Below are 14,251 nucleotides of genomic sequence, written 5' to 3' on the forward strand. Positions count from 1 at the left end.
AAGACCAGGCGAGGATGCTTCCAGATGCGATCCTTGGTCACTGTGCAGTGCCCTGCAGGCTGGCAGTGGCTCCCACCAGAGCCCAGAGCTCCCAGCGCGTGGGAGGGCTCAGAGAGGCCCAGCCTGCCCGGGGGAGGTGGGATGGCTCGGCGGCCTCGGAGCTCACCCTGTAGCTCTCCTCAAATCATGCATAACGGCTCGCAGAGCTGAAATGTCCATTTATTGACAGTAGTAATAATTTAAGATTATAAAAACCCTTTCAGTGTTGAGTATCAGCGGGCGAGGTTATAAAGAAAAATAAATGGGACTCGAGATGGGACAGGGAAGGATCCCGGGGTCTATTTGAGAGTTCCTGTTTCAGTGAGAGCTACTGGTCCTCCCCAGCTGAAGATCCTGGAGGGGAGGCAGCATCCTTACGCTTCCATTTTAGACTTCAATCTCCAAAGCAGAAAAGATAGTATCCAAGGGGAGGAGGAGCAAAAGAAATAAAAGAAAGGGATCTCAAATTCAAACCCATACAAACAACCTTTCCTTTTGGGATTCAACCACTCGCTCAGCACCTCGGGGTTCCCAGCTGGGAGCGCGGCAGCCTCGCACTGCAACGGGTAAAGTCCACGCACAGAGGATGTTTTTATTGACAGACAGAGCTCTTTCCCCCCTTTTTCATCACAGAACTTGAGGCTTCTCATCTCTGAAGGACCCAGAGTCTCCGTGTCTTCAGAAATCAAAAGGGAATTCTGGGGGCACTGCTCCCCCCTTGTCCCCTCCCCTCGCTCTGCTCTGGAAGCCCCTTTGGCTGCTTGTGGTGGCCAGGGAGGGAGGGGGGACAGTGGAGGGGGCCCCAGGGACAGAGGGTGTGTTAAGATTCATGAGTTGTTCGATGAGTTTTCATTACTTGGTGAGCTGGAGGAAGAGGAGGAGGAGGAGGATGACGAGAAGTTCATCCCTGTGAGTCCTGGGGGGTTTGTGGCAGTGTTTTGTCCACTTAAACTTTTCCGGCAGACGGGACACGTGTCATGCTTTGAGGAGCAGACAGAAACAAAACGAGAAATATGGAAAACTGATTAGAAACACGATATGGGAGCAGCACTTGAGGAACAGGCTGGGATGACACTCCATCCTCTGATCGAAGGCTGTTCATGGCTCAAGCCTCACAACAGAGGTAGGAAAATATTTACAGAGGGGAGCAGAGGTGCTGCACGCCCTGGGCACTGCCCCCACACTCACCTGCTCCAGCCATGGGACAATGCAGCCGTCGTGGAACAGGTGATTGCACGGTAACTGCCGCACGTTTTCCCCGACTGTGTAGTCTTCCTTACACACAGGGCACTCCAACCCGGAATCTGCATCGCACAGGGAAAGCCAAGCACAGCTGAGCAATGGAGGAGAGAATGACAGACAAAGGCCCCAACTCAGGACCCATCACTCCCTCTCCTTCCCCAGCACTGTTCCAACCCTGCCGAGAGGAAAGCCTGGTGCTCTGCAGTCACTCCCCCATCCCGCCACCTCCCCCTGCCCCGGGTCTGCCTCATCCTTCCCCTCCCTTCTGCTTTTCCATCTGAACTTCTCACAAGTTTGCCTCCACAGTGCAAATCCATCCAGCCTGCACTGCTCTTTTTTTTTGTGAGTGTAACAGAGCCACTTCAGCTCTCTCCCGTCTTTGAAATGTTTTAGGCCTTGAAGGTACAAGCAGACAAAATTCAAGTCCCAAGAAAACATTACACAGAGCTTCCAGGGAGCTCTCTCTGCATGACTGCCCGGAGCAGACACATACCTACGTGCTCCTGTGTGATCTGTATGGTGGGGAGGGCCTGGATCTTCTCTTTGTCCGCTGGCGGTGGTCCAGTGTTTTCAAACTGATTCAGTAACTGGAAAAACAACCGGCCAGGCAGGCAGAAGGGAGAGGTGAGCTCAGCAGTACAGAGAATCCACTTGTTTCCTGAGCCAGTGCGCTTGGGCCCCGCATCGCCCACACTGCAGACCCCGGTTCCCATTCCTGCCCCCGCAGTCCCTCACCCCCTGCACCACCACAGGTGCTGCCCCTTCTGCAGCACTGCACAGGAGGATGGAGACTCTGGTAAGTCCCAGTTTTACCTGTGTGATAATCGCATCCAGGCCGTTGGCACCCCAGGCGTAGTCCATCGGATTTGAGTGCAGGACTCCCCTGAAGAGCAAGGACAGCAAGTGAGTTCATCCGGGAGCACCACCGAGACACTGCCAGAGAGAGCAGCACATCCTCCAACTCACCAAGGGCCCAGGCCTAGGTTTGGAATTGTGGTTGGTGCAATAATTCCATTGACCAGCTGCTGGATAATTCTGAAAGACAAGAAAACCGGGATTGTGTAAGAATTAGTCTGCTGGCTCCCAGCCCAGCACCCGGACGTGGAGGGAGAGGCTGAATACTGTCACATTGTCAGGGGAAAGAAAAGATTCCCTGTAGCAATTGCAATTGCAGCTTATAGAGTGATAGGCCATGGATAAGGTTTCAGTATTTGATTTGTAAGGGGACAATTCCTGACACGACAGTGAGTGGCTCCCAGGACGCAGTTACACAAACAGCATCTGGTGCTTTCTGCTGTTTCCCCTCATAGGGAGTACAACACTTTGGCAACGACCAGGGAATATTTTCCCACTGCAGGACAAAGTCCCAGCCACAGGCCATGCCACTGCTCATGTGAAATAGCCCTGACAGACCCCAGGCAGGAGCTGCCAACAGCATCAGGCCCAGCTGGGGCACAGCTGGCACCCAAGGCAGTGCTGGAGAGCTTTGGGACGCTGCTCCCCAAGCCGGGGGAAAAGGCACAGGCTGATGCTGAGCTCAGTCTCATCAGTGAGGAACACGGTTCTCACCCTTCCAGCGTGGGGACGCCCTCGTGCCTGCCCGAGGCGCGGCGCGTGGCCAGGCGGGCGCGGGGCTGCCTCGCGCCGTAGCGGTGCCGGGACTGGTGCTCGCGCTCCCGCCGGTTCTCCGAGTCCCGGTTGTCTTCCGGCTGCACGTTGGACCCAAACGGAAACTCAAAGCTGTCATCAAAGAACCCGAAAGCGAACTGGCCATAGCCCTGGGGCAAGGTGAACAAGTGCTGATCCACGTTCTGAGAGGGAGGGAATGCAGAGAACAGATTGTGACGAGAGAAGCGGCCCTCGGCTCCCACAGCGACCCCCAGGCCTGCGGTGACACTGGGACCGGTGTGCCCTTGGCAGCAGCTCAGAGAGGAACGGACATGGGAACTGCACACAAAGGCAGGAAAAACCCAAATCACAGTTCCCTGGTTTCCCTTTGTTGTGTCACTGCTGCTTCCAAGCTGAGGCTACTGCATAGCAACACACTCAAATCCTGCTCTCCAAATCCTGCTGAGCCCCCTCACGACGGGAATCAGCTACAAGTGATGGTCCTACGTAACACACACAGCAAAAATACGGCATGCAGAGATTTCAGGAGCACCATGTGGAGGATATTAATTCCTCCTTTCCAGATTCTGTCATGATCTGGGGAACATTTAAACGATGTACTATTGGAAAAATACTCAATCCAATGGCAAAGCAGAAGGTGTTGAAAGGGAGAAAGGACTTAGTCACCTCAAAAGGATGCCTGCTCTGATCAGCGGCTGACGTAGAGGAGCTGGTCTCATTGTCAGCGTTCCTATGGGGAATGAAGAATGCTGGTAAGACTCAAAAGCTTCTACAGGAAGATTTACTGTCTCCCTTCCCTTTAAGGTCTGCCCCGCTCCCATCCACCCCAGGGCAGGGGCAGCTCCAGACAGAACCTGGTCCTCTTTCAGCTGCCGATTTTCTGGTTGCTCACATCAATTTTCATTCCTCCCTCCCTGAACCCTTCATTTTCCCACATCCTCACCCAACCCTCCCTACCCTGTTAGGCTGTGATTTCACAGAGCTGCGGAGAAGTGCCTGAACCACAATGTCAAGTAAGGATTCCCTGCACAATCCACCTCAAACACATTAGCTAAGCCTCCAGAGCATCAGGAAGAGTTGTGATCGCTGTGACCCCAACACATGTAAGTCTAATCTTGAATCAAAGAAATCTCTCTATTGCAGAGGCACATGACCCAACGGCTCAGGATACTGGGAAGATTCCTAATGCTGTCAGGCTTCTGCTTTCAGAGCTGCAGGAACATTCCCTGCTCAGTGTCCAGCTCTACGTGTCTGCATTCAAAGTACCGAAACCACTGAGATTCAGCGACTACGCTGCTCTCCCAAGGTCACAGGAAATCACCAAAACAGTCAGGATCTGCCAGGATGGATTTTTAGGCTCCAGGGTTGGTGTGGTCAGACCAAATATCTCTTGGTCTGTGCAGAAACGCCAGGTCATGCAGACCACCACGCTCAGCAGGCAGCAACACCCACTGCCCCCGGCCCAGCTGTGTCCCTGCGCTGCCCATGGCCCATCCCAGAGCCAGTCACAGCCAACAAATGTGACTGAAACATTTAAAGACATTCCTGGTGCTCCTGCCCACCAGAGAGCTGTCCCAAAAGTGGCAGCAGGGCAGTAGAGGAACATGGATCTCGTTGCTCCAGGGCAGAGTCCAAAGTCTCAGCCACAACATTTCACTGTTTGTCCCCAGCACGTTCACTACTCGCACACTGAGGTGTCCGTGCACTCTCCATTCCCAGATTTGTCTCTCCAGGGTTATCTCTGCCCTGATGACTCAGACCAGGTCAGAGCTACACACACCATAGGGAAAGCCTCCCTATCACTTCTTTATGTTTGTTTTACATCAACCTGTTCCTGCACTGCCCTTCACCAGTGACACTGGATGCTCGGGAGGACACTCAGTATTCCCATGGCAGACTGACCTGTGGGTGCAAACCTGCCAATGAAGCACTATAACTCCACAGTGAGGAAAGATGAGCCAAAGCTTGGGCACAGAAGCAATAGAGACGGTGCATTTAATGTCCAACTTTGCCTTTGAACTAGTAAGAGAGCAAGGCAGCCCTGGCTCACTCAAGCACCAGTCCGTGGGGCAGGACATTACCTCGGCTCCTCGGGAAGTTCTTCAATAAAACCAGACTCACACCGTGGGCAAATGTAGTCCTGTGGGAGAAGAGACACTGGATAAGAGAAGGAAGTGGTACCTCAGAGCTGCAGGGTGTGACAGGAGGGGTCTGGTCACCCCCAGCACACGCCACAGTTCCAGAGCCAGAGAGACCCCAAACCCCAACATTGGCTTTCCCCAGGCCAGCGAGGCCAGAGCTTGGCCTGAGTCTGCAGGAGCTCAGCTTGAGAACATCAGGGTGACGCTGCTAATCCCCAGTACAGACACAGCATTAGACACAACTGATGCAGTTCTGGTGAGGTGAAAGCAAAACCCCCATCACTCCCCGCACAGCAGCTCTCAAACACCAGCTCTGGGGACCGGGAAACGAGGTGGGAACGGCAGCAGGGGCTTGGCAGTGTCGTGGTGCTCAGGGAGGCTGATCCCTGCCACTAACACAAGCTGGGGTTCGCAGCACGAGGGGCACGGGGACACACCAGGTCCTTCTGCAGCCAGGACCTCACATGCCCATGACCAGTACTTGCCACAGACCTGCTGCCGCCCCAATGCCCTGGGCACTGACAATGGAGCATGTGGGGAAAGACAGGCTGTGTGTGCAGAGCCTGTGACACTTACTGCCCCACAATCCCCGGGGTTAGTGAGGAATTTATCCTCCACAACCACACTGTCCTGGGCAGAGCAGCCCAGAACATTGGAGATCCTCAAAGGGAATTGCTTCGTTTTCCAGTGCTTGAGGAGCAGCAGCACCACAGAGCCGCCCGTGTGCCCAGCGGGCACACACCACCCCAAATCCCCGCGCTGGCAGAGCAGGGCTCAGCTCAGCAGGCATTTAAGAGCTTCTAAAAATAATATCACTTCCCTTTGCTGCTGCTGCTGCACTGGAATTGGCACAGCCCTTCGCCAGGCCAAGGGATTCCCCCAAGGAGTCAAGGCCACCAGCCCTGGGGACTGTCCCAATAAGGCCCCTGGGGTCGCTCCCCCAGTCCCCGCATCTGACCCCGATAAGGTCCCTGTGGAGCACGGTCCAGAGCCACCACATGTGCCCTGCCCACCCAGGGAGGTACAGGAGCTCCGAGGCCCAGAACAGACTGGGACAGGTCCCTGCTCCCTCTCCCACACAGGACTCCCTGTCTGCTGCTGTGAAACAACTGGTTCTGCACCACTCACATGAGGTGTGAGCTCGAGAACCTCTGTACCCTTCGGTGCCCAGCACAGGGAGCTGCAGCAGTTGCCTCTGCCTGGGAAAACCCCTTTGCTTCCCACCACCACAGACTGGTGGGGACACGCTGGCACAGGGGGAATGACCATGGCCTGAGCACCCTGCTCCTCTCAGCTCCCCGCTCCAGGGGGCTGGGGGGGTGTGTGTGCTCACAACCAGCTCTGAGCACAGGGATCAGCACATTCCTCTGCAGCTCGAACAGCACAAATGTCACAGTTGTTTCTTGGGCTGTTTGAGTCCCTCCTTTGGCAGCTCCTGTCAGTGAGTGAAACCGAGTGAACTTGGACCCCCAAAACAAGTTCATGAACTCACAGCTGAAGCCCCAAACACAGCCACCTGCTCCCTGCCCAGCCCAGCACACACAGCCAGGTGTGTCCAGCTCAGGATGGGGTGTTTGAGCAGAAATAAACGACGGATATTGCAGGTTATCCCCTGGCTCCCACCCCCAGCCTGTCTGTTCTCAGCACGAGCACAGTCAGGCGTTTGTTCTCACACTTACACACGAGCTGGAAGGCTCCAACACGGCCCACCCTGGCAAAAGGACAAACTGCATGTCACAGACCAACTGCCCCCCCCACAAGGACAGCTCTGCTCGCCCTCGGGGGCTTTTCAAGCTCAGTGTCAGCAGCCAGCAAAGGCTTGTTCAGGCAAGACGCTGTGAAAAGTGTCAGGACAAAGAGACCGGCAGGACCCTCGGAACAGCACTGAACATCTCAGGACACCGGGTGGGGAGCAGGTGACCCACCAGCTCCTCCCCAACAGCCCACGCTCCAGGCCACCCACCCCGGGACAGGCTCCGCATACGCGGGGTTTTGCTGGGTGATTAAAGCACCTGCCCAGGTGCCTACACAGCACTTCTGTCCACGTATCACCCGCGCACCTCCCTGTGTCCCAGCCACACCACCGCGGGGCTTTTCTCGCGCTCATTAAACGCTGCTGAGAGACAGAGAAGAAACCCCGCGGCGCTTCCCTCAGCTCCAGATAGGGTAAGGCTGCCCGGGCCGGGGGTGTCACCCCCGGACGGACCCCCACCCCAGACTCGCTCGGCGGCGGGGCCCGGCGGTTCCCGTGGGGCGGCCGGAGCGCTCGAACCGCCGCGGGGCCGCCCCGCCCAGGCCCCCCCGCCCGGGCCGAGGGCCCCTCCCGCCGCGCCGCCCCCGCCCGGCTGCTGCCCCTCGGCAGGGGCGGCCCGCTACCCCCCGCAGCCCCGTTCCCTCGCTCCGGGCCGCCCCAGCCCCTCCCAACGCCCCCGAGCCCCGGTGCCACGGGCGGAGCCCCCAAGGCCCCCCCCCCGCCCTCGCCGGTCCCGCCGCCTCTCAGGCCCCCCGGGCCCCTGAGGCCTCGCCTCCACGTGCCCGCCCCGCCGGAGCTCCTGCCCGGCCCTGCCCGCGCCCACCGCCCCTCCCGGTTCCCCCGGCGGCCGCGGCGCTCACGGGCAGGCGCGGGGCGATCTCGGCCGAGCAGCAGTGGCAGAAGAACCGGCCCGGCTGCGGCGACGCCTCCGCCATCTTCCCTGCCCGCCCGGCCCCGCCCCTGCGCGCGCCGCGGCGCCGACGGCGGCCGACGACGGACACGGGGCCGCGCGCGGCACAAACGCGGAAGCGGAGGGCGGGGCTGAGAGGGCTCGAGGTGTGGCTCCGCCCCCCGCCCGCGGAACGGGGACCCCTCGATCCCGGTCCCTCTCTCAGCCCCGGGGCAGTGGCCCCACCGGACCCTCGGGCTTCAAAATATCATAAGCTCATAAGCTGACTGACATATTTAGTTAGTTATTTTCTCTTTAAAGAGAAGAAAAAAAGAGCTGGGGAGAGGTTGAGACCCCTCCTCTCGAAAGGATGAAAAACGGGTATTCCCAATGAATATCCCAGGATTTGCTTAAGATTGCAGTAGCCACAAAGGAACGGGGATATTCCATTTTGGCAGAAGCCTCTCAAGTAGTGTATTTGTCCCAGACTTCACCCCTTGGATGCTGGCAGATGCTGGGGGGGGTTTAGGGGGCAAGAGGTGGAATCTCTAATTTTAGGGGCTAGGAATCCCACCTGGGGCTCAGTTCAAGGCCAGGGTGTTCCCCAGGCTGCAGCTTTTGAGAGAGCAGAGGGTCTGCCTGGCCCTCACTGGGGTCCCAAGCTCCACGGGCTGCTGCTGTGGCTCTGCACCCCAGGGTTTTGGGGTGGTGTGGCTGGGGGAGGTTTGGGGTATCCACACAGCGTGGTTGTGGGCTTTTGGGGTGGTGAGGCTGCAGGGGGGTTGGGAGTGGCAGAGCTGTGGGGTTTTAGGGGTTCTGCATGGGGGGGCTGTGGGTCCTGGGGTTCGAGCCCGCGGCACCAGCCCCGCTCCCAGCAGGTGGCATCTTCAGCCCAGGATTCGCTGCTCCATCGGGTGATGGAGCCGGGGAGGGATTTGTGGAGCAGCTCAGGAGCCGTGGAAAGCTCGGCAAGTCTCCGCTCCCTCTGCTGCAGGGGGACGGGGACACGGTGAGACGCCGTAAACTGGGCGCTGGTGGGACAGGGTTGGGACAGGGCTGGGTCACCGGTCAGCGACTGGGAGGGCTCGGTGATGGTGTGGGAATTGCAGCCGTGGGACAGATTGGCAGCGCTCAGCAGCTGATCGATGATCCCGGGCACTGATAAGGCACGTTGGCATTTATTTACAGCCGATGAGGAAACGGCTGCTCCCGTAACCCTTTTATTTGGGAGGTGGGTCCAGACGTGGAGCCAGACGGAGCCCGGAGCCTCCGCGAGCCCGCGGCCCCGGATGGGGCATTTCGTGCCCCGAGGGAAGCTCCTTACCAGTGTTTCTCTGTGCCCTGTCTCGAGGTTGGAGGACAAGTTGCCACTTGATCAAATGGGTGCCGGGTGCCTGTGGGATTGGGAGGGAAGGATCTGACTCCACTGACTTTGTCCCTCTGGAATTCCCTGACGCAGGAACTGTGGAAGCTGAACGTGGCAACACTCGTTGGGATGCAAATGGCAACGGATGTGAATGCACATGGAGATAAGGGCAGCGGAGCGGCTGCAGCCCCAGTGCCTCTGGCACACAGCAGTGGGAAGGGCCCCCAAAGCCCCCTGAGCCCCTCGGCTGTCGGGATGTGCTTCTGTGGGGAGAAAGCTCCATGGCAGGACCGCAGCCTCTGCCCAGGACCTGCAGCCCCTGGGCACAGGCAAAGCCCCCTGCCCATCCCTCATCACTGGTGCTGAACTCCCCTTTCTGGGGGTTGAGGCCCTGACTTTGTCCCCAGCCACAGTTCCCCCCCACGGAGGGCACGAGGGTCCCTGGGCAGGTGCAGCCCTGTCACCGCTCAGGCACCCCAGGATCGTGGGTTCTGGGCTCAGCTGTCCCCCTCCTCTGAGGGAGCCGCCCCTGGTCAGGAGTAAATTTGAGTCACCCAGGGAAGGATTTTCCCACGGTGCTGCAGAAAGGCAAACTGCACCCTCACCCAAGAGAGCTGACGAGGAGGTGACACCTCCCCACTTAGCACCGAGTCATCCTTACACAGAGCCCGCTCCCAAACTGGCTGCCCTGCTTGGGTGAGAGAGGGCAGTGGAAAATATCCCAGGGCTCCCGTTGTCTGAGGGGACAGGACGGGGTGGGAGGCTCCTCTGGCAGCTTGGAGTCACGATCCCACCTGCACTGGTCAGTGGAGGGGACAAGTGCCCGTCTGGGACCCCGGACAGGGGGTCCCAGGGATTTGTCCTGACCTCTGGACCCCGTGCTCCTAAACAAAGCAGTGGCTGGAGCTGAAGCCCCCGTGCTGCCTGGCTGTTGGGTGTTTGGGGTGCAGCTCCGGGCACAGCCTTGTCCCAGGCTCTGCCTTGAGCCCTGGGAAGCACAGGCACCTCCTGGAGCAGGAGCAGCTTCCAGCACGGTTCCTGCCAAGTGAGAATAACTGGTGCAGCTGGTCTCCCTGCTCCCCTCCACCCAACATCATATATAATTGCCTATTTTAATTAATAAATTGGAGGCCACTCAAAGGAAAGTGGCGAGATTCCTCACAGACACTGCAGGGATTGTCTGCCCGCCCCGAGCCAGTCGTGTCACGGTGGATTTGAATCGGTCTCCTTTGAATTTCTTCAGACAGATCGTGAGATTTACATCCTCCACCTTGTCTCCTGGAGCCTCACACCTCCAGGCTGTGGGTCTGGATCCCACCTGGCAGCGATCCGGCAGCTCCTGGTGACCCAGGAGCAGCGGCACAGGCCGAGCCCCAACCTCACTGCTGCCAGGCTGTGAGTGCTGAGGGGCACAGGCAGCGGGTGGCCCCCAGCCCTGCATGGCTCTGATCCCTGGATCCAGGATGTCCCCAGCAGCAGGGCTGGTGGCATCTTGTCGGCCCTGCTCTGGTCCCCCTGTGCCATCCCGGTGGCCCACCTGTCCTGGGAGCAGCCAGAGCACGGGGGCTCAGGGGAAATTCACGGTCTCTGGGGGCTGCTTTTGGGCTCCACCAAAAATTTCCCTTTTCTTTTTTTTTTTTTTTTTGGATTCTTTGCTTTTTTATGCTTGATTTAAACCATTGTTCTTCAAGGGAAATTTTAATATGAAAAACATGTTTTTCTACCAATTGCCAGCCTGGGCCAAGCAATCAGGCTCCCTGTCTGACAAGGGCTGTGTGGCAGATGGGGGCTTCAGGCGGGACATGACCTACAGTGGCTCTGCCCTTCAATGGCCCAAGGGACTGGGAACCTGCAGGGCCACCAGACTGGAGGGGCCAGGGTGCCACAGCCCACCGTAGTGCCAGTGGGGTCTGTGTCCCCCACCTGGCTGGAATGGGAGGAGGGCAGCCAGCAGCCTCACTGTCTCGTCCCGATAACCAGCACCTTGCCCAGGGAACAAAGATCAGTGGAGCAACCGCTGCCCTTCCTGGTGCAGCTCTGCCTCCTCCGTCAGCGCCTCTCCCCAGCCTCGCCGAGGAGCCAAAGGACTTTCATGGCCCAGGAGGTTTTCCCGACTCCCGGCTCTGCTGGACCCAGTTCAGCCCCACACGGTTTCCTGACGTTCCACAGCACTGTCAGCTCTCCCCTCGAGGCTCACTTTGCTCCTGCCCTGCACTGTGGTGGAGGCAGTGCTTGTGCTGGGAGCCCACGCGGCTGCCGGCGCTGACTCACACCTTGTTTACACACACACCCCTGTGTCACGCATGTGTTTACACACACACCTGTGTCACGCATGTGTTTACACACACACACACCTGTGTCACGCGTGGCCCAGCCCGGCCCGGCTGACCATGCCAGGCTCGGCCGTGTGGACAACGGGATCGTTCGTAAGGAGCTCGCTGAGGCGTCTGTAAATCCATGTGCACGGACAGGAGAGGCAGAACCAGAGCCAGCTGTGGGCCGTGGCCATGAGATGTCTGCTCCTTTTTGAGGGGGGCACACCTTGTCAGAGTGGATGGGACAGGATGTCCTTGCTGGCTCTGGCTGCTGCTTTCCTGCATCCCAGCCTTCCCATCCCCACTCCATGCTGCTTGCACCTCCTGGATCCAAGCACCAGCATTTCTCCAGCACAGACAGATCCCAGAGCATCTTCCATCAGTGTGGGGCAGAGCTGGGGACACTGGGATGAAAGATTGGGAGGGAAGAGGCCTTGGGGGGAGTGTAGCTCTTGCCGGGGGCACCCAAAGCTCTGGAGAGGGGGAAGACTTTGCTGAGGAGGGGAGAGGGAGTGAATCCCCCCAGGGTGATGTTTCCTGGGGGGCTGGGGCCTGCAGGGTGCTGGTGGTGCTGATGCCAGCAGCAGTGAGGCAGTCTGGGTCTGAGCATCAGGAGGAAGGATCAGAGTTTGATCAGGAATCAAACAGGATGGGTGATCAGATTTGGAGGGGCAAGTCTTGGGAAGGTATGTCAGCCTCCCGGCCCTCCCTGCACGCCGGCGCTCCCGCCCTGCCCTCCTTCATCCGCAGAAGTGGAAGTGTCCCAGGAACATGAAACGATTACTTGGCGAGGAGAATCCAGCTCAGCACTTCTTGGCATTTGTTCACAGCTTTCATCTTCAAAGCTCCTTGCAAACATTAGCAAACTAATCCCTGCAACCTTCCTGGGAGATAGCGCAGGATCAAGCAGAGGAGCATTATCTCGTCTCAGCAGATGGGGAAACTGAGGCAGCAGCAGTGACGACGACGCCCCGGGGCACGGGCGAAGCTCCGTGTCAGCGCTGGGGGTGGAGTGTGGCCATCGAGGTGCAGCCCACACCGCTCCAACACTCTCTCCCCAATTCCAGGGATGTGGCCATGAGCCACAAGCACCAATCCAATTCACGGAGCTGGAGCCATGAGGACACGGTGGAGAAAATCCTGCCTCGGGGTCAAGGCTGCCGGCAGCAGCCCCGGGGCTCAGCTCGTGCCTTGCACCAGCCATCCAGCACAGGCTCCGGCTCTGAGAGATGTGACTGAGGCTCGATCCCATCCCCCCTCCTGGGTACACACTGAGCTCCAGCGCTGGCCCTGCTGTGCCAAGCCTGGGTCCCATCCCCAGGGCTTCACAGGGTCTCATGGCCCCATGGGTACACCTGAGCCAGGGCTGAGGATCCCTCACCAGCAGCCCCTCTCCCCACTGCTGTGTTTGGCAGCACTTCCACCTGTGTGGGAGAAACTGGGGCATCCCGCTGCGGAGAGGAATGGGGCCAGGATCACCTCGCTCTGACAGGGAAATGGCAACATCCAGGGCCCTGGCCAACACCTGCCCACAGATCCATGCCGGCGGTATGAAACCTCTGCCCTGACCCTGGGCTCTGGGAGAAACACTTCTCAATTGAATGTCTTGTTGCAAATTGCAGCTTTAATTGGTTTAGCAGAGTTTAATTAGCCTGAACTGATGAAAGAGGCAAGATTCCGTCCTTAAAGGAGCCCAGCAGCAGGATGCACCCGCCAGGGTTTGGGGGGAGAATGGCTGGGTCTGAACCTCATCCCGAAATCCTGCTGCAGCCCTGACCCAGCATGGCACCAGCGCCCAGATGAAAGGTCAGATGTGCGGCCACCATTCACTGTGCTCCAAAGGGCTCCTTTGTCCCCATCCCAGCGCCTCCCGCCACCCCCAGCCCCAGTCCAGGGGCTCCTTTGACTCCCTTCGGGTGCCGCAGGGCTGCATTCCTGCAGATCCCAGTCCGGCTTCTTGCCCCCCTCCCTCCTTTCGGCGGGTGCTGCGGGGTCTCAGTCATGTCCTGGGCTGTCTGTGGGGTGCAGGGAGGCAGAATCACCCTGTGTGCAAGACTGGTTGGTGGAATTTTGCTCCCAGCTTTGCTTGAGAATCAGCCTTACCCCCCCCCGACCCCGCGGCATCACTGCAGGCAAGTCACTTTGGCTGCAACCGGGAGAAGGGCAAGCGGAGCCCCCAGCATGGTTTTCCTGGGAGCAGGGTGACCTCAGCAAGGCTCTGAGCCCCCTTTAGCTCAGGAACCCACTTACTTCCTGGCCTCCAGGCTCCTCCTGTCTCACATCAGGAGCCTGGCTGCTCCCTGACAGAGGTGACAACGCCTGCTGCTCCAAGTGAGGACCGACCCCTTCCCTGCCAGAGCCGGTGGTTGTGCAACCCCACTCTGAGCCAGGGAAAATCCCTTCCTGGCCTTTTCGAGCTCCTCTCGCATCCTGGAGCATGTGAGTGAGTGCATCACCACCCGCTCGCTCACGGACATCCCACTTGGAGGTTTGGCTTCCCAGCCCTCGGCCCTTACATGGGCAATCACTCCGAGGCGCCCGAGGGAGCCGGGTCACGCCAGCCGGGCCGGGGCCGGGAGCAGCGCCGGGGCCAGGAGCACACCAGGAGCCCGTGCGGGCGGGGGCTGCCAGCTCTGTCCTTCCCCCAGGACCCCCCCGCTGTCCTGTGCGGGGCTCTCCTGGCCCCACCACACGCTGTGAGGAGGTGCCGGGTGCTGCAGGACACAGGGCTCCTGCACCTGCAGATGGTACCAGGAATGACCCCTCCCTGGGGATGCAAGGGACCGTATGGGGAAAAGGAGGGGAAGATCTACCTTGGTGAGAGACAGCTCAGTGGCCAGAGGGGCAGAGAGAGGGATGGAGACTGTGCTGGTGCCA

General features: G+C 59.0%; 1 protein-coding gene across 1 annotated transcript; it reads right to left on the reverse strand.

The window, feature by feature from the left end:
- Positions 1-198: 198 nt before the first annotated feature.
- Positions 199-7,771, reverse strand: RNF126 (ring finger protein 126). The gene is made up of 9 exons (XM_032712081.1): positions 7,665-7,771; positions 4,992-5,050; positions 3,577-3,640; positions 2,851-3,092; positions 2,248-2,316; positions 2,095-2,164; positions 1,775-1,868; positions 1,228-1,343; positions 199-1,019 (listed from the first exon to the last, which is right to left on the reverse strand). Exons 1-9 carry the CDS (start codon positions 7,737-7,739, stop codon positions 867-869), a joined length of 942 nt encoding a protein of 313 aa, XP_032567972.1. The 5' UTR covers positions 7,740-7,771; the 3' UTR covers positions 199-866.
- Positions 7,772-14,251: the final 6,480 nt, after the last annotated feature.

Source organism: Chiroxiphia lanceolata, chromosome 27, assembly GCF_009829145.1.
Source record: "Chiroxiphia lanceolata isolate bChiLan1 chromosome 27, bChiLan1.pri, whole genome shotgun sequence".
In the NCBI taxonomy this organism is placed as follows: domain Eukaryota; kingdom Metazoa; phylum Chordata; class Aves; order Passeriformes; family Pipridae; genus Chiroxiphia; species Chiroxiphia lanceolata.